This window comes from Larimichthys crocea, chromosome XV (genome assembly GCF_000972845.2).
Source record: "Larimichthys crocea isolate SSNF chromosome XV, L_crocea_2.0, whole genome shotgun sequence".
NCBI classification, from domain to species: Eukaryota; Metazoa; Chordata; class Actinopteri; family Sciaenidae; genus Larimichthys; species Larimichthys crocea.
The window spans coordinates 9131778-9150089 of NC_040025.1; the positions used below are offsets into that span (position 1 = coordinate 9131778).

Here is an 18312-nt window from a genome sequence, read left to right on the forward strand (position 1 = left end):
CTTTGAGTTGATGTGTGCATAGAGAAGAGAGAAGAGAAACTTCCTTGACTGTAGCTCTCAGTATGCTGTCAGTGGTGGAGAGGACGCTCTGTTTTTCAAATGCTGCTCACATTTAAGTTAAAATAAAACTGGGACTTTTTACTCGAGCGCCATGAGCCGTGGATCCAAATCTAAAACAGAGGGCAGACGGAGCTCTCTGTTGAGCCTACAGGAGAATGAGAAGTTGGAGGAGCTGCTGGGCAGAAGGTGTGCTGTAAGTTGTGGACTGACCAGAGAGGGAGGGAGGGAGGGAGGGAGGGAAGGTGGTTGCTGACTGGAAGGATGGTATCCTCCTGTATTTGTTCTGACTTGTCTGCTTTCTGAGGTAGGGAATCTTTAAAGGAAAAGGAAAAGCCATCCATGAGGGAACAGGTTGTTCTGGTTTGTACTGTAAATGTAAATTCTGGGACATTATCGGTTATGTGTCACGTTCGTTGAACCCCTGACTTGAGGAATTTACATCACACACTCTTAACTTTACTAACACCACTGTTGTACTTTCACTTTTTGTTATTTACATCTTCCTCATTTGTTCTATATATTCTTTTTTTATATATATTCAGGGAATTCCAGTCTTGTTTTTTCAGTTGATGTAAATGTACTTTATGAGTTTCTGACATTAGGTCATCAAAAAAAAAAAAAAAGGAGGTAGCTGTAACAGGAAATGGTTGCTGAACTGTTTCTTCCTCTGGTGTCAGAATTAGATCTGAGTGTAGGCTAACGTTTTAGTGGAAGTTGAAGTTAGTAATATGAACACTACACTTGTGTCAGACTTATGTTACAGTAGATCACGAGATATTAATCAGATGCACATTTTACAGACTTTAAATATCCAGAGTGGAAATTTAACTACAGCACAGCAGAGTGCTTCGAAGTTGTTATCTGAACAAATGAAAGCAGACAAGGAAGTCCTCACCACAGTATCTGTAAAATTTACATGTGAAATGCAATAAAATGCTCTCGAGTGTCCTATCAGGCCATATCTGTATATTCTGTATATGTATATGTTGTCTGTTGTTTTTTTTTTTAGTCCATGTCCACTGCAGTAGCACAGCTGTACATGGCTCTGCCTCACAGTCCATCCACATGGAGCTTGCAGCACACCGGAGTCGTCTGCTTCGTCAAAGACAACCCTCAGCGCTCCTACTTCATACGGATGTTTGATTTGAAGGTAACCTCTCAGGCAGTGTGTGTAAAAGGCTGCATCAGGATGTGTAGGCCGTCGTTTAGACTGATGATCTAATGGCTGCTGTTGTGTGAGCTGAAGCGTTACTAAGCAGTGACACAAGGTTAATATTAACCATGTTTCTTCCACAGTCAGGGAGGCAAATCTGGGAACAGGAGCTGTACAACCAAATTGTTTACTCGTCGCCACTGCCGTACTTTCATACCTTTGCTGCAGATGTAAGCATTCCCTCATTTGACCTCTTCCTCTTCAATTCTTTAGCTGCTGTCGATGTGTTATGATGTGACGCCCTGTTTGTGTGCACACCATCAACATCTTAAAAAAGTCAACGTGGTTCTTTGTTCGCCCCTTAAACAAACGCAGGATTGTCAAGTCGGACTGAACTTTGCGACGCAACAGGAAGCAGACGAGTTCCAAAATACTGTTGAGGAGAAAATCAACCAAAGACACAACCGTCAAGGTCAGAGGGGTCACAGGCCTGACGCTGATGTTTATTTATAAAATTGGGGAACATGAAATATATTTTTAATGCAATCATCTATAGCTATATTTGCACATGTGTACATGCTATACATGCTATACATGAATCAGTAAAACAATAATAAAAAATAATAATTTAAATAAACCTGTCAAAAACATCCTACATGTCCTTGCAGAGACTTCTGCATCCATTAAACAGAAATTATTTTTTTAAAATCCCAGTAACTAATAAATAACCTCTCTCTTCCTCATTTAAACAAAAGATAATTGCTTTATTGGCTATTAAAGTTGGATTTATATTGCTGCTGTGGTGTGGTAAAGTGACGCAAAATGGTTTCTCTCGCCTCCCTGTCACTGACAGACAAGAAACAGCGCCCCCCGCCGCCCAGTGGTAAGATAGAAACACATTTCCTGATTTGCATTTGCATTTGGAGCGAGCTATGAGAGTGAGAATATCTCTTCACTCCATTTCTGTTTCTGTCTCTGTAGATAGAGGTTCCCTGCCTCCGACCCCGCCTGAAAAAGGTGTGTGACTCGCTTCACTTTCAACGTGTCTCCGATGTCAATCCCACCAATGATGCAGTCATTAAATAGTGTTAACATACCACCCTGCATGTGTTCTGTATTTCCCCTAAAAGCATCACCTGGAAGCCCTGGCTCTTTTCACATGGCCACCGTGGACATCCAAAATCCAGATATCCAGACTTCCCGCTACCGCTCGATGCCTACACCTGCTGCTTCCTCGGTGGTGAGCAGCAAAGGAAAGAAGGATAAGAAGGATAAGAACAAGAAAAAGGGCGTCAAGCTCTCCAAAGCAGATATAGGGGCACCCAGTGGATTCAAGTGAGTGTTTGAGCTCATTGTCAGGTGGTGAAGTTTGGTTAATATCCAGAGAGGATGTTGGATCAAGCGGGTTTCCCTTTTTGTTTCCTGTCTGTCAGGCATGTTTCTCATGTCGGCTGGGATCCCAACAACATTGACCCTGACCTGTGGAAGCTGCTCTCCCAAGCTGGGATCAGTGAAGACGCGATGAAGGATGAAAAGACCTCCCAGCTCATTTATAATGTCATCGAGCAGTCTGGAGGCATGGAGGCGGTCAAACGGGAGGCGAACAGAGCAGGTGAGACTCACTCCATCTTTCTGCTCCTCAGCCTAATGTAACGGTCCAAAGCGTGTGCGTAATTCTCATGCATAATTACATCAAAGGTTCTGGACCTCCACCACCTCCACCTGGCAGACAAGGGCCTCTGCCTCCTGTGCCAGGCTCTGGCCAATCTGCTCCAAACCCTCCACCTCCTCGAGGCCGCTCTGGTCCCCTGCCTCCAATCCCAGGCCAGCCACAGCGCGGGCCCCCGTCCTCTCAACCACCTTCATCACGTGGAGGCTTGCCACCCCCGCCTCCTCCAACAAACAGAGGCGGCCCTCCACTTCCACCACCGCCAGCACACTCTCCACCTTCTCAGTTCCCCTCACCGCCATCCTCGAGGTTCTCCCATGCCCCACCTCCACCGCCATCCTCCCACAGCATGCCTCCTCCGCCGCCTCCTAGCCAACAGCGCTCCGTGGGTTTCCCACCTCCTCCTGTGCCATGTACGCCCAGCAGAGGTGGAGGTGGAGGTGGAGGAGGCCCACCCCCTCCTCCTCCTCCTCCTCCTCCGCCCCCTCCACCCCCTCAAACCTCTATGTCTTCAGATTTCCCACCTCCTCCTCCTCCTTTCTCCGGCGGCCCACCAGCACCTGCCGCTCCATCCTTTGGAGGAGGAGACAGCAGAGGAGCTCTGCTGGATCAGATCCGACTTGGGAAGAAGCTGAGAAATGTAAAGCAACAAACATTTGTCCAGTCATGCTGTAAAGATCAAAATGAACATTTTATTTTGGACGTTTGTAGCCAAGATGAATGCTTAAATGCTGTCCTTGTGTTTTTAGGTGACAGACACTCCTGATGCAGCTCCACCTACAACACCAGAGTCAGGGGAGGGCATCGTTGGTGCTCTCATGATGGTCATGCAGAAGAGGAGTAAAGTCATCCACTCGTCTGGTAAATATTAGAACATTAATGAACTGAAAGTGTCAAAAAGAAAAAAAAAGTCTTACATCTTTAAAATATACACATTATTTTTGTCCTCTCTCGCAGATGAAAGTGAAGATGAAGGCGGAGATGAGGACGACGACGACGACGAATGGGATGACTGATGTAGCACTTGATGTTTGTGTGGATTTTGAACTTAGTTCAACCCTATTTTTAGGTTCAAACTTCTCACTTGCAGTACTGTTCCTTCCGACTTGTACATGACAGTAGCTGTGGATGGTTAAATAAAAACAATTCAATATTAAAAAAAGGACTTGAAATAACACAAGTTTAAGAGAATTCTGAAATGTTTATATATTTTGTTTGAACATTTCCAGTGTAGGGTTCATCATCATGACAGTACGTAGCACTGTGTGACTCAACAATGAGGGTGAACGGTGGCGCCGGCTGGAAAATATCTTGTTATCCTTGCGTTTCCGTTAAAAAAAAAAGAAAGAAAAAAGAGCCATTGTTTTAGAAAAAGATCTGTAAATACACCATATGACAGAACACCAACAATCAATACTAAATCTGAGCCAATTTCATTCCCATTTTTATAACATACTGTACATAAAAAAAAATTATGTTCCTGTATCATTTTCTCATACATCTGTGCAAAGATCCCCAAAATTCCCTCGAATACCACCACCGACAAAGTGCATAACTGGAAGAACACTGTACGCTATACATATCTTCAACACTCACATACTGTAGGTCACTAGAGCACAGGACAAGGTCATTATATGACAACATCCAATGGAATTAGCTTAACAGAATACATTACACCTTACAAACATCATTACACACCAAGACTGAAAACGGAACAACAGTAAAATGTACAACTTGCAACAACAGGTATGCATGCAAAATGTGCATTCATCATATTATCTTCATACAATACAAGAGTAATCCAATTACCATATATATTATATTCACAATTAATATATTACATTTCTGTTTCAGGATACTTAAAAGTACCATGTCTGTGGTTTTGCATGTTGAAGCCGACTCCTGCATATATTTCACATCACACTGAAATAGGTGATGCATCACAATGACCAGTCTATGTTTTTTTAATCACAGTAATATTAGAGTTGAATGGAAGTCCAGTTTGTTTTGAAAACTCTTCTTTTAAGATGCATTCAAGGACCTTTATGAATCAGCTGCCCCTAAAATCTGTGCATGTGCAAGTCATGTTGTTGTTGTGAAATAAAACTTAGAAGACGCATAATAAGCAAGTGTGTGCATGGTGAAAAGTTTTTTTTTGCACCAAATAATGCTGATCTTCCACAGTGATTCTCAAGTCACAGACGCCGGGGTTTCCCACGAGCACCTGAACATACCAAAAGAAAAAGGTTTTAAAACAATACCAATGATAGCCGTCTGGCACAAGTCTGAGCAAGTTGATATTAAAACTTACTAAAAGTAACGTGAACTGATAAATAAATCTAAAAATGGTCAGTGTTTTTTGAGGGGAAATGGTCACAGCTTGTGTAAAATATACACAATTTGTACTTTCTCAGCTGGCAAAACCACCAATATGGTACTTTAACAACAGCATGACAGCATCACCCGCATAATGAATGGAGGTGACACACAAACATGCATGTCAAACATGAATAAAAGTCCACCATAAAGTCCAGACAGGCCAGTGTTGGACAGCGTCACTCCCGCCTTCTAGCCGAGGCCTTGGTCCTGGCTCTCTGTGTGTCTGCGGCTGGTGCGCTTACGCTGCTGCTGCTGTTTTGGACTGAGTTGTTCCCAGTATGACTGGCAGTACTGGTTAATCAGTCTAATCTCGGGTGGGAAGGGTGTGGAGACGACGGATGACTGCGTGTAAGGTCCCGCTTGGCGTGTTTTGGGCCCTTCGTCCTCATCTTGATCGGTCAGAGCTAAAACTATGTCTCGATCCAGGATGCGCAGTGCCACGCGGGCCACGGTGTGTTTAAAGTTGTTCTCGGTGGCGAGGCAGTGGTAGAGCCCCGCGTCTGATTGGTTGAGAGTCTTCAGGAGGACGCCATGGTTGGTTTTCAGAATACCTCCCAAACGATTGAGCTGCAGAAAGAACAAGACAACAGAGAAGTCTAAGAGACAGAACAACGGGGAAGTTCTTTGGGAAATAAACTGCTTTTTTCTGAGAGTTTAACCAGATACAACTTTCATATCTGTCCAGTAAATATGAAGCTACAGCTGGTAGCATAATGATTAAAAACAGGGGAACACAGCCAGCCTGGTTCTGCCTGAAGTTCACAGATAATCATGTTATATCTTGTTTGTTTAATCCATAAAAAGCCAAGTGTAATAATATTATGCTGGGGGCTTTTGCAGGGCGTTACGTGTCTGAATATTTCTTGGCATAGGCCTCGTGTTCTCGTCTAACTTGCCCTTCCTTTAACATTCACTAGAATGTAACTATTCTTCCTCACCAGTTTCCTCTTTCCTTCCCTCTGGAAGAGCCACTTGACGGTGGCCTGGGGAGAGCGAGGCTGACATTCCAAGAAGGTGCTGCTGCCCTCCACCCCAAACTGCACGGTTTCCCTCAGACGTTTCTCCACTGCACAGACAGAGAGAGAGAAGAAATCGGTGACAACTCCTCAAATAAAAGTCAAATTTTAAAACATCTTTTTTCCCACCTTTGGCATTGAATCCTCTGCACTGCCTCAGTGGGTCACCGTGTTTAACGTCCTGTCTTCTGCTCCTCCTGCGACAAAGATTAGAAGTAAGAATTAAGCTGGCCCAAACACGTCCTCGCGTTCCAGTCTAGAGAAACAGTGCGCTCTGAAGACACAAGACGTCCCTGACCTCTTTGTGGACGGGGTGAAGGCAGAGCAGCTCTCTCCATCCCAGGCACAGTAGGGGTCCCGAGCCAGACAGCAGTCGGAGCAGGCCCTGCCGTACACACCACAGCGGTGCAGCGACACCTGGGTCAACCCTGCGTCCGATGACACGTACAGCTGTTGCTGTGGCGACACAAGGAAAATAAACTCAACTCAGTGTGTTTCTGTCGTGGTATAAGCTTTGAAATGTGTACCATCGAGTCAGATTCGTCTCTTACTCTTTTAGATGATATCTTCATTGTTTTGACCGGAGCTCTGGTCTGTGAAGAACAAAGAGATGAATCACTTTATCTTCGAGATTAAATTATTATTTTTTTTGTCTTTCCAGGAATTCAAACATACCCGAAAAACCTCCACCTCCTCCAGTGTCAGCTCCTCCATGCTTGTCGGGTCCTTCGGCAAAACTATAACTTTCTGGACAGTGCCTCGATCTAGAAGGAGAGAAAAGTTTTAAATTTAAGCTGACGTCTTCTTGCCAAACTAATCCTCCGGACATTAGTCTTCAGCTGTCTCACCTGTCCCCAGGAAGAGCACCTCGTAGCGCCCATCCACAGCATCCACTTGATCCACCACCAGGGCAGTGAAGCGGTAGTCCACGCCCGTTCTCACCACCAGGGGGCGACGGTGGATTGGATAAACGGGATGGAACATGAGGGGATGTGCTCGGATGAAATTCACGGCCTCGTCCGAAAAGTTCTTGGAAGAACGGATACCAGGAGTGAACGTTCCTCCTGGACACTGGACCGGGAAGACAAAAGAGGTTTGTTCATGTTCAGATCTGTCTGTGGTTTACATGGTTGCATTACTTTGGAGATAACATGACCAAAACATACTGTTCCAGGCCGTGGGTAAGGAATCTTGCCAGTGTATTCTGTCCATTGGTAATTATGGCCATGTTTGTGGGCAAACGGTCCATTGAATACATTGCGGATATCAGCCATGGAGTACACACAGACTGCCGAGCCCTTGAACACAGAGCTTGAGCAAAAACAGACAATTATGGTGAGAGGTAGAAGTAGGAGGCAGCTTGCAATCTGAAATCCCTGAAATTAAAGCATGAATTGTCCACAAGGAAAAAAACCTCCAAACACAACTCACCCCGCTGTAGTGAAGAGAGCGTACACCATGGGGTTTCGCTCATCCTGTGTGGGCTGAATAAACACGTCTCCTGCAAGAGGAATGATTCGAAATCAATAAGACGGCTATAAAAAAGCCGTTTCAATTAAAATGCTATCAGTTATTTTACTGTGGCCTCACGTAGTTCATCGAATCGCGTCTCCACTCCGTCTTCGCCTATCACCGAGCAGATAAGACGAGCCTTCAGGAACGTCGTCCAGCGGTTCACGAGGGACTTCTGCCCTCCTTCATCATTCTAGACAGGAAGGAAATTAGGTCATGGCTCAATACATGCGACATGTGTCATATTACAAGGTAAGACGCATTTATTTTCGCTACAAAAGGCCCCTATGGGACGGTGGTTTGGCTCACCAGACAAACTCTTCCCACCCTGGCTAAAACACTGGGGCTCGCCCCGTTGCTCGAGTCTAGACTCTTCTCGCGGAAAAAGAAGTAAAGCTTGTCGTCGTTCCTTTCTGCACTGTCAGGGATCTGCTGGATCTGAACAAACACCGGCTCTGGAGGATAAAAACAGATAAGCAGAGAGAGGATTGAGGCAAGTGGTTGTCAAAAAAAAAAAAAAAAAAAAAAAGGAGGAACCGTAACCTGTAATCAGCAACATTTACCTCCTCACACCCACACTTACTCACCGTTGAGCCACCTGGAATCATACTGCTCTGTCCTGATTGCTGTTCTCCCTCCCATGGTCCTAAACAGAGCAGCATCTGTACTCATGAAGTCGATATGGACCCCTGCGTATAGGTTACCATCTGTAGAGGTCAGACAATAAGCGAACAGAGAGACTGTTAGACTTTGTGATACGGCACAGCAAGCAATTCTGTGCTTATAAATGAAGCATATCTTACTGATTAGAGTTGCAATGTTCTCCTGTTTTGGATCATAGGAACATTTTCCCTTCCCTGAATCCACGTACCCAGGGACCAGCCTGAACAGGTAGTCCTGCGGAGGGAGAGTATGCATATAAATAGATCGCTAAAACGTCACATGGGAGCGCGGTGGAAATCATAAACAAATCAGTGTCCCAGTTTGTAGTCCTGAAATATTTAACAGGACAACGCTTTCCAGGCCTACTGCTGAGGGACTTTTGCTGTAAATTCCACCGTAAATGTCTTTGTGTTCACCTCTGCCCTCCAGCCTCTGTTGATGAACGTGCAGATAGGTTGGTACGCCCCCGTTCCACAGGTGTAGAGGTGGGTGCGGTTCCACGGTTCTATCATCCGCACAAAGTTGGCACATTCACCCTGGACAAAGACGGACAAAGGCAAGTGGAATTCAAACACCATCGGCGTCATTGTCCCGTCTTGAAAGCAGCATGTTTGGATTCTGAAAGAGCAGGATGTAAACACACGATCCCACCTGTCTTCCCTTTCCTGTCATCTGACATTCCCCCTTTCTTTTTGCAGACGCCGGCCAGTGGATCTGGCAAAACAAAACACACTGGGTTATTAACAATCGCTGCATGTGGGGACTTAACCGAATAGCAGACTGGATTTAAGAATAAGCAAGCTGGTAGAGTTTGTACACACTATGAGGGGCTCCTTGTTGACATTGTGCATATCCAGAGCCACCAGGTACTCCCGGCTGCCAAGGTACAGACGGCCCTGATCCTGATCCATCAGGAGGATGCGGTAGTCGCTGGTGTTGAAGGAGAAACTGAAGGGCCGGGCTGCTCTTGTGTCCATCAGTTCTGTGTGTGAAAAGTGTTCATAAAAAATTACCCCATTTGGGAAACCAACAGCAGGGGGAGCAGAGGTCACCTCTTAAAATCTCTTCACATTATTCCCTTTATGCCTTTAACATGTTTCATTACTAACTTGGATGAACTCGTGGTCCCTTGAACAAAACCCTTCTCACTTCTTTTCTGGAAAATGTGTGTCACTGATTAAATATAACTCAACTTAGTGCATTAAAAAAAAAAAAAAAACATATTTCCTTTTAAGATCTGAATATTTTATGTGTCCTGACTGTGCGATTGAGTTTAAGGCGCCACATGCCCGGAGAAGTTAGGCCGAAAAAGCGGGGACCCTTAGGAAAACACGGTCAGTGGAACTTGGAGCTAATTCTTAAGATCAGGATTGTGTTCAGCAGAGCGTAGCCTGTTAAGACACGCTGCAGTGGAAAACGTTTCTTCTCCTTTTTTTTTTTTTGTTCTCCTGAAAGCATTGATTGAACAATTTTCATTTGCTGCGAGACAAATGGACTGAGCGCGGCACTCCGAATGTGACTTGTTTCCATTCTCCCAACGATTCACTGCATGGGCTTGAACACATAAAGAAAGCAGAACAAACACACACACACACACACACACATCTGTGGCATGTGTGTAAGATATTGTCCACCATATGTGCACACTGGGACACAACACAGGCATGTTAAAGACAGCAGGCTTATATCATGACAAATGTTCAGAGACGCCCCTCAGAAGCCGGCTTACGGGGATTCGAGAGGAAGCGCAATCTTTATTTACATCAAAGTGCCTGCCATCTTCCTTTTGAGGTCAATGTTAACAGGATGCAGTCAAGGTGCCACTAAAATAAGCTATGCAATCGGATCTCCGGACGACATGAGATGGGAGTCTTAGATTTGGGACCAGGTCCGGTTCTGTTCCTGAAAGGTAAACACAGGATAACAAGCCTCTGGACAAACTCCACTGGGCCATAGTGGATTCACTGAACAGGCTAAATGTGGAAACACCACACCCCTATACATGTCTCCATTCTCCAAAAATAGCAAACAATGTACTGCCATCATCTGGTAAACATTCAGCAAACACTTATCCCCTGACAACATTCTCACACTGATAGGGAAACACTAGGAAGGACACACAGTTATAGTATGAAGCCACTATAAGCTCTCATGTTACAACTTGACAACATAGCGTCACCAAGGCACTAATGACCAGTGCTGTTTTAGCCTATCTCAAGTATGAGCACACTGGTGACAGCATGGCGAGGGGCATGGGATCCAAGAACACGGCTTCAGTTACAGTGCACATTTCGCTCTCTAGCAATGCTGACTAATTCTATCAAACGAGACCCGGCCCGCATCCTTTTGAAGTGAGTATAACTGACACAATCTCCCGGCGACAGAAGAAACAATGTAAGATCTCTATCCTCTGCGGGCCTCATGTACCCCAGAGTGTCACTCAGGCCGGTTCATTCGTTTAGAAGAGTCACATGTCCTCCAGCCGCCCCGAAAAACCTCCTCCACAGGCGCCTCAGGGAACAAAGAAACTCGGTGTCACAAACAATGAACAATAAATCCTCAGAGTGGCAGAAAAAACAGTTGGGGAGTAAATCCAACTTTTCTCCTTTTTGTTTGGTATTAGAGGGGGAAGGGCGACCGAGGTCTGGGAATGTGGCTGCTTTTTTCTTTTTATTGGTAAAACCTAACCAACGATCTAACAAGCAAACACCTCTCAGCTGCTCCGAACAAACTTCTATGAATCCCTGTGAATCTTGACATGGAGAGCTGTGTGCAGATGTGAATTCCTGCATCTAACACAGGGAGGAACATGATCAAGTTCAAGACCAAACTTGTGTAATTGGTCAGAACACCACTTTACTACTCTGCTGCAAGAAAACACACCGGTGTGTGTGTGTGTGTGTGTGTGTGTGTGTGTGTGTGTGTGTATAAGCTGTTTACTGAAAAGGGATTAGTGTTAAAGGTCATATAAAAATGCACTGCAATTACTCTCTCAAGACTCAAATGAAACCGTTATACGAGAGCCACGAACAGCACGTCGACAGCTGGTTCGAGTCTTACAAAATCAGTCGAATTTGAAACAGCGCTGCATGAAGAAATCCAAATGCCCGTTGTCATCAACCACACATCTCACGATTAGGTCACCTCTAAATCCGATTCAGATGTGTCTTGTTGAAATCGTACAAAAAAAACCCAAAAAATAATCATAAAAGTTTCTCGTTTGGATCGCTGCAGCTGCAACAAGACAAGACAGCAAAACATGTTAACGCTGCCTAGGCCTGACCCGGGGACCAAAGCCTCCACATGAAAGCGTGCTATAAAAAAAAAATGATTCACACCTCTAATTCTGGCTTACAGGTACCTCAGGTGTGACACGTGTGCGTGTGTGTTTGAGCCCATATGTGCAGGTGCACTTTTAGTGATAGAGGTGTAAAGATGACTGTAATCATCCGCTATTGTTTCGATCAAAGGTGTCATCCGCATATTTGTAACGTGAATCCCTGCTGTTAGGAGTTAATGACAGCAAGAAGCAGCAGACTGCATGGGAAAATCCCGAATGCCTACAACAAACACAAAAAAAAATCTGAAAAGATCTGATTACACCTTCATTTTGAACTCACGGCCAAAACGTTGAAGTTCTGAAATATAATTTTGCTCTCGTGATCAGGTTTCAGGTGTTTCCTTCCTTCTTTGTGTCATCATGTCAGGCATCAACTACAAAGAAGTGACAGGTCAGACTTTGGTGCGTGCTGGATGAGGATCGAGGGTGTGGGTAGAAACTTTGTCAAAGGGCACTGTAACAGTAACTAACCACACGTAATATCCACCTTTTGTTTCCAGGGCTGCGCTGTTTGACATGTGGCAGGAAATGCTTTCTTTACATATGTATAAAGAGGAAACATAACCGCTGGTGTGTGGATGCGTGCGTGGGCGCGTGTGTGACTTTGTGTGGAAGAAAAAAACCAAGGTAAGTAAAAAGAAACTATTACGACAATCCCTGCTGTCAAAAGGAGGGTTTAGTTAATCTGTACGGGGCTCACCTTTGAAGGAGAGGCGAACCCTCGGAGCAGACTGCTGCAGGCCTGACACTCTGTAAACACATAAGGCCAACAGGAGGAGTTGGGCTCCAGATGCTGTCATGGTAACAGTCATGCAGGTAGCCCACAGAGATCTAAATCTGGACGAAAAAAAGAAAGAAGGAATGAACTATTATTATAGAGTAGCCCCATGAGAAATACGAGACAGAAAAAGAAGGAAGGACAGGCAAGACACACTCTCTCTCTCTCTCTTCTCCTTCTCTCTCTTCCTCTGATCTCTCTGATCAGAAGTTTGGCCCGCAGCCTTCCAAGGCAAGACGTATAGTTTGGCTTGGAGTTAACAACGTCCAAATCTTCACACCTGCTCTGGAAAATATGACAGCCCTATTATTTATTTAAAGTGTAAATGTAGTGAGGTATGTGTTAAGACTGTCTAATGCTATTTGCAAGCACAGTCACATGGAAAAAGTCTGAAAAGGGAGATTAAAGTCTCCTTGTCTTCATCCTGTGCATGTTATTACACATAGTGCATTTTCTTAAACACATATTTGGTCCAGATTTTCCTAGAAAACTGCACAAAACAAGACTGCGATGCCCATCAGTGATTCCCTCGGCCTCTCTCTCTCTCTCTCTCTCGCTCAGTATTTCAACAAAGCACGTCGATGTACTTTCAGGATTTGACGAGTGAAATACGTGACAGTTCAAAGACACAGGTAGCCCCTCGCTCAAACAATTTCTGACAGTTTAGGGGTGTTGAAACGTAGCCTAACTGTTAGACCTTAACTCAAGCATTCATTATGCATCTGCACTTTGCTGGAGAGGATCCCGTATAAATTATGAATACTAAAAGCTGAGTCCACAACATCCATTAAATTGTCTCCCTGAAGGTGTGTTTTGCTCAGGCTATAAGCCATCCCACAGGCTTTTTCTTTTTCTCATGGCATCCATGTAGCCAAGGGCCTCCAGTGGCCCTGAATTGAAGGCTGAAGGTAGTCATCCTGAAAAACTAGTGAGATTTCACAAAATCCTCATTAGATTTCACAACACAGCATTAATTTACATGTGGTCGGAAAAATTATGCAAAAAAAATATGTTCCCATTAAGAATTATGAATGATGAAACCCGAAATGACTGACATGCTGAACATTTGGAAATTAAAAACAGAAGAGCCACTGGGAACGCCTCGCAAAGAGGCTTCCTGGCATTAATCACACAGTGTATCACCATGTATCTGCACGCCAGGGGAAGCTTGATCTTTGTGTATTCACTGTTAATAATACATATTCAGCATAAGATGTGTAATGAAAAATGACATGGACACACACTAGAGAAATAATCATCCGGTGGATCACTTTATGACAAAGGAATAAATCACCAAAAATGTAAATTCAGGCACATTTTAAGAACCTATTTGAATATATTTTTTTAATATTTAGGCTTCAGGGCAAAAATGTATTTATGATACACATGTTATTTAACCTGAGGATGAGGATGGGATTATTCTAAGGATAATAACTTCAAAATAAAGATCTAAAATCATCTACCAGGAGCTAAAATATAATAAAAAATGTGCCTGCATGTTTATGTTTGTATGAATGACTGTATTTCTACTGGTTTTCTGAGCTGGGTGGTACCGGCAGAACAGATTAAAGTTCGGCTGTAATAACATATGGTTTCCCCTTTTAAAAAAAAATAATTATAGGATTTCTAGTTCTTTTTTTTCCGCGGAGGAGTGCGCACTTACCTGTGAACTCAACATCCAGAAATAGGAACCGAACAAATGTGTTGTACTTCAGTCACCTACCATTAAGACCACGCTACAGAGTAACCAAACATGAGTTAAAAGTTAAACCAGAGGGAAGTTAAATGTCCTTTTACCTTTTTTTTTTAAATTCACACACTTTCTCTCTCGACGCCTTTTTGGAGGATCCAGACCCAAAAAACTTGCGGGATGTTACCGCTGCATTCCCCGCTTTTTGCGCGTCGGGAGCTGGGATTGGAACAAAAAAATCTCTTCCCTCTTCTGTCTCTGTGTTTCTTTGAGCAGCGCTGCGCAGGAATAAAACAATCCGATAGATTTGCAAATTCCCCTGAAGAGAGAAAGAGAGAAAGAGAGAGAGAGAGGGAGAGGAAAAGAGAGCTGCCTGCCTAAATCAGTCGCTATTAAGGGATTTCTTCCATGAAACATAAGAAAAAAGAAAGATCCCCTGAACGCTTCTTGTTTCACTCTTTCCCAACCAACCAAAGAAAGAAAAAAGAAAAAGTTTAAGCCTGGATGGATCTGGATGTTTGGTCCTTTAAAACTGATCCTTTGAATCAAGTGACCAGGTGCAGGTGTTGGTGGAGAGAGTGTCTGCCCTGCTGTCCTCTCCCTTCTGTTCTGCCCCCACCCAGCCTTCCCCTCTCCTGTTGGCCCACAGCAGCATTGGACCAAACCTCTTGGTACACCATATGGGTATGATTTAACCCTGTCACTGCTGATGGAGAATTTAACACACTGCCACCACTCTACTGTAAAAAAACTGCAATCCATCTATTGTCACTTGAATAGTTCACTCCTGGCAAAGTTTATTAAAGCCGAATAGACTGACAGAGAGCTGCTGTTTTTTTCTATTTAAATGTTTTTTCTCATGCACCAGGAGGGCCACGGTCTATTCTTATACATGATGCAGGGGGATGAAATTCACTATTAAAGAAGGGGGCCGAGGCTGCCTCCTTTGGACAATGTCACCATAACTCCTCAGCTTCAGGTCAGCCGATAAAAAAAAAGATTCTTGGGATTCCTCTGTGGCTGGCTCCAGCACTCATGACAACGGTGACAAAGCAACAACAAAAAAAAGGGTGGTGGTGGAGAAAAGAGGGGGGGCACTGGATGTAAAGGACATCCATCCTGTTAACAGAGGCTTGGGGCTTGAAATTAAAACAGCTTTCAGGGCGCCTCTCATCATTACTGGATTTGTGGTGAGGTCTGACGCAGTGTGGGCGCACTAAAAGCACAAAAGGGGGAGAAAAAAAAAAGGGTGAATGGAAGACAGTAAAATAGAATAAACACATGAGGCAATGTGGTGTGTGTCGGTGTGTAAAAAAGGTCACAGAGGAGGGCAGGTTCCTGGTGAGCCACACAGGGCTTTAATTTGAAGAAATTAATCTTTAATGCACATTCTTGGGCTCAGAGTATGTAAGCACCTTATCTCCAGTTGGGCATCAGCCAAATGTGATCCACAAGCAATGGTGTGTCAAGATGTGTCCGAGGGGGCGAGTCTTCATTTCCCGCCCCACAGGAGGCATCCCCTCTGTTTCCAGCTAAGGAAATGAGTCATGAGTGTGTGTCCAGTTCAGGTTTCCGCGTGCACTCAACTTTGACCATGAACACCGGTACACTGACCACGTCCAACCACTTCCTAAGCAGCATTTAACGTCACCCGTATCTCTGACTGCGCCATCCTGTCGTCTTATCTGACCAGCATGCACCCACCACTGCCTCGACTTGCTGAAGAGATAGCAGCATCCCTTCATTCACCGGTGGAATGGGTTTTTTGCAGCAGGAAACAGGCCTGTTACCTCCAGTATGATGGATGGATTTTGTATTGTGTGGATTTGACAGCAACCAGTCTGTTTTGCTGGTCCACAAAAAAGCTCTGTCAGGAGGATCTTCTCGTCTAATGGATAGGTAGCGTGAAATGAGAGGTAGACTGGCCGACTATAGGCTCCAGATAAATCCCAGACCTGCAGACACATCAATCAAGACAATTCTAGGGGATGAGTATTGTCCCCTCGAGGAAAAGCAACCCATTATTTGACCTACCGATGGTCTGTCCAAGAGTATATTGATTAATTGAAGAGTGTTTCAACATGCCCTGCTGCAGAAAGACAAGTCCAGGGCGTCACCAATGCGTGCTGGGATAGACAGCCATGACCCTGAGAGGAAATTATAGGGTATTGAGGGGAAAATAATTATACAATAGTCTGCAGGTTTCTATATTCACAACACTTTGCACATGGCTGTGCAAGCCTGCTAATTGTTATCTTGCAGTTCAGGTAAAAATGTAAACATCAAAAATGCCATATAAAGGGAGCAGGTGCTGCGTGACATCCATGAACTTCACACATCATTGATTATCAATGGGGAGCTACTTTGGAAAAACATCTTTGACATGAAGGGCGCGTACGTGGCGCACATTCCAGCTGCAGCCTTTTCCGCTCGCCTCGCACTGTAGTATTGGACGTAAGGGAGGTGATTGCAGGTTTTTTTTTTTTTTTGTAACACACTGTACAGGCATTCTGTTGCAGCTGCAGCCAACTCAGTGATGGAGCACCGTCTGCAGAAGTCCAACATTGCCACGTGTCCACAGGGCCAGCCAGCCACCATCTGCCCCTGAAGACAAGACTGGCACTCTCTCTCTCTCTCTCTCTCTCCCTCGCTATAAAATGCAGCTGGGAGAATCAACAGCTGTCGAAGAAGAAGAAGAAGAAGAGCTTTTTCCAAATAACAAGGGGTGTGTGTTAGGGGAGGGAGGTAGAGAGGGAGGGGAGTTTACTGTACATGAAGAGGAGGATAGTGAGGGATGTGAGGCTGATGAGTCAAAGTACAGCGCTTGTGTCTTAAAGAGGTAAATCTGTCAGCACTCTTGCAAAAAAACCCTTTTGGTAACAGCCGCTTAACGGTTAAGTAGATATGTTTCTTTCCCCTGTGTTGTGTAACTTCAGCTCCCGTCTTAACCTCTTTGTTTGTGCTCAGAGATTCAGTGAAAATCTGCTCAGGAAAAAAAAAAGTGAGAACAGAGTGCATGTCTGCATGGGATGCACACACACACACACACATGCACACACACAAATTGCTCTGTTGCCGTTTCAATTAAAATGAAAACGATTTCTTCTTATCTCCCACCGCACCCTTTTTCCTTTCTCCCCTCCCTCCCCTCTTTCAGGCACATCCTTGAGACGCCTGGACTCCAGGTGAATGTCAATGTCAAAGACGTCGAAGGTAAAAAAAAAAAAAAAACGCGCGAGCGAGAGCCGCAATCTGTTCGTTCTGTCAAGTGGTTGCGTGTGTAGGTGTGTGCTGTAACTGTATGTGCAGTGTGATTGGTGGGGGGTTGGCCTATTCATCTGTCTGGTGTGATCGAGGCTCTCTCTGTAACTGGGGCCTAGGCGTGAGTATGCACTCTGTGATCTCCCAGATAAGAGTCATCCATCTGCTGTGTGTATCTGTCAGGGCCCAGGCATCTCCGCTTATCACTGCATCCCATCCATTTCCCTCAATCATACTCTATATTCTATTCTCCTATTCTCTCCTATCCCCTCTCTGTGTTTTCCACCCTCTTGCACAGTTCAAATGCTGTGCTTCATCTTGATTACCGGCTCCCAGACGAGCAGACAAGCAGACACAATCACGCATACGTGCGCGGTGCACGGTGAAAAACTTGCAAATATGCATGCATGCGTGCATGGAGGTGCGTAAAAGAATGCAAGCTCTCACAAACCAGCAGACACACACACTCTCTCACACACACTCACACACACACACAGGTAGTTGGTATTCAAGGCCCTTACCTCAACCTATCAGATTACTCACTATAGATGTGCCCCAGAGAAGCAGCACAAGCCCCTTTTTTTCTCTTCTACACTTTACAGGAGAAAAAATATCCTTCCAAACATCAATCACACAGATGAAGAATGAGCCGTGTGTGTGTGTGTGTGTGTGTGTGTGTGTGTGTGTGTGTGCGTGTGTGTTATCTTTTCATTTTTTTCAGTCTACAGTGAATCAGTCTGCAGATTCCGCCAAACTAACTCCGTGAAACGTGAGAGCAGCATGAAGCAGCA

General features: G+C 44.7%; 2 protein-coding genes across 4 annotated transcripts; one reads left to right on the forward strand and one right to left on the reverse strand.

Annotated features, from left to right (window-relative positions):
* The first annotated feature begins 9 nt into the window (after window positions 1-9).
* On the forward strand, window positions 10-5006 carry wasb (WASP actin nucleation promoting factor b). 2 transcript variants are annotated; one of them, XM_019255773.2, is made up of 11 exons: window positions 10-253; window positions 1070-1210; window positions 1357-1443; window positions 1589-1685; window positions 2067-2096; window positions 2195-2230; window positions 2344-2548; window positions 2647-2825; window positions 2912-3522; window positions 3632-3743; window positions 3840-5006. In XM_019255773.2, exons 1-11 carry the CDS (start codon window positions 152-154, stop codon window positions 3896-3898), a joined length of 1659 nt encoding a protein of 552 aa, XP_019111318.1. In that variant the 5' UTR covers window positions 10-151; the 3' UTR covers window positions 3899-5006. The 2 variants fall into 2 exon arrangements, with proteins under 2 accessions (XP_019111318.1, XP_019111376.1); XM_019255831.2 differs by having other exon boundaries at window positions 27-246.
* LOC104924663 (semaphorin-3F) lies at window positions 4842-14908 on the reverse strand. Of its 2 annotated transcripts, none has more exons than XM_019255686.2 (18): window positions 14372-14908; window positions 12493-12631; window positions 9274-9434; window positions 9104-9166; window positions 8869-8988; window positions 8593-8686; window positions 8377-8496; window positions 8099-8244; window positions 7868-7982; window positions 7709-7778; window positions 7444-7588; window positions 7126-7348; window positions 6953-7041; window positions 6829-6870; window positions 6576-6733; window positions 6407-6474; window positions 6200-6327; window positions 4842-5828 (listed from the first exon to the last, which is right to left on the reverse strand). In XM_019255686.2, the coding sequence occupies exons 2-18, from the start codon at window positions 12602-12604 to the stop codon at window positions 5451-5453; spliced, it is 2232 nt and encodes a 743-aa protein (XP_019111231.1). In that variant the 5' UTR covers window positions 12605-12631; window positions 14372-14908; the 3' UTR covers window positions 4842-5450. The 2 variants fall into 2 exon arrangements, with proteins under 2 accessions (XP_019111231.1, XP_010736380.1); XM_010738078.3 differs by having other exon boundaries at window positions 12493-12629; window positions 14368-14908.
* Between the last annotated feature and the right edge of the window lie 3404 nt (window positions 14909-18312).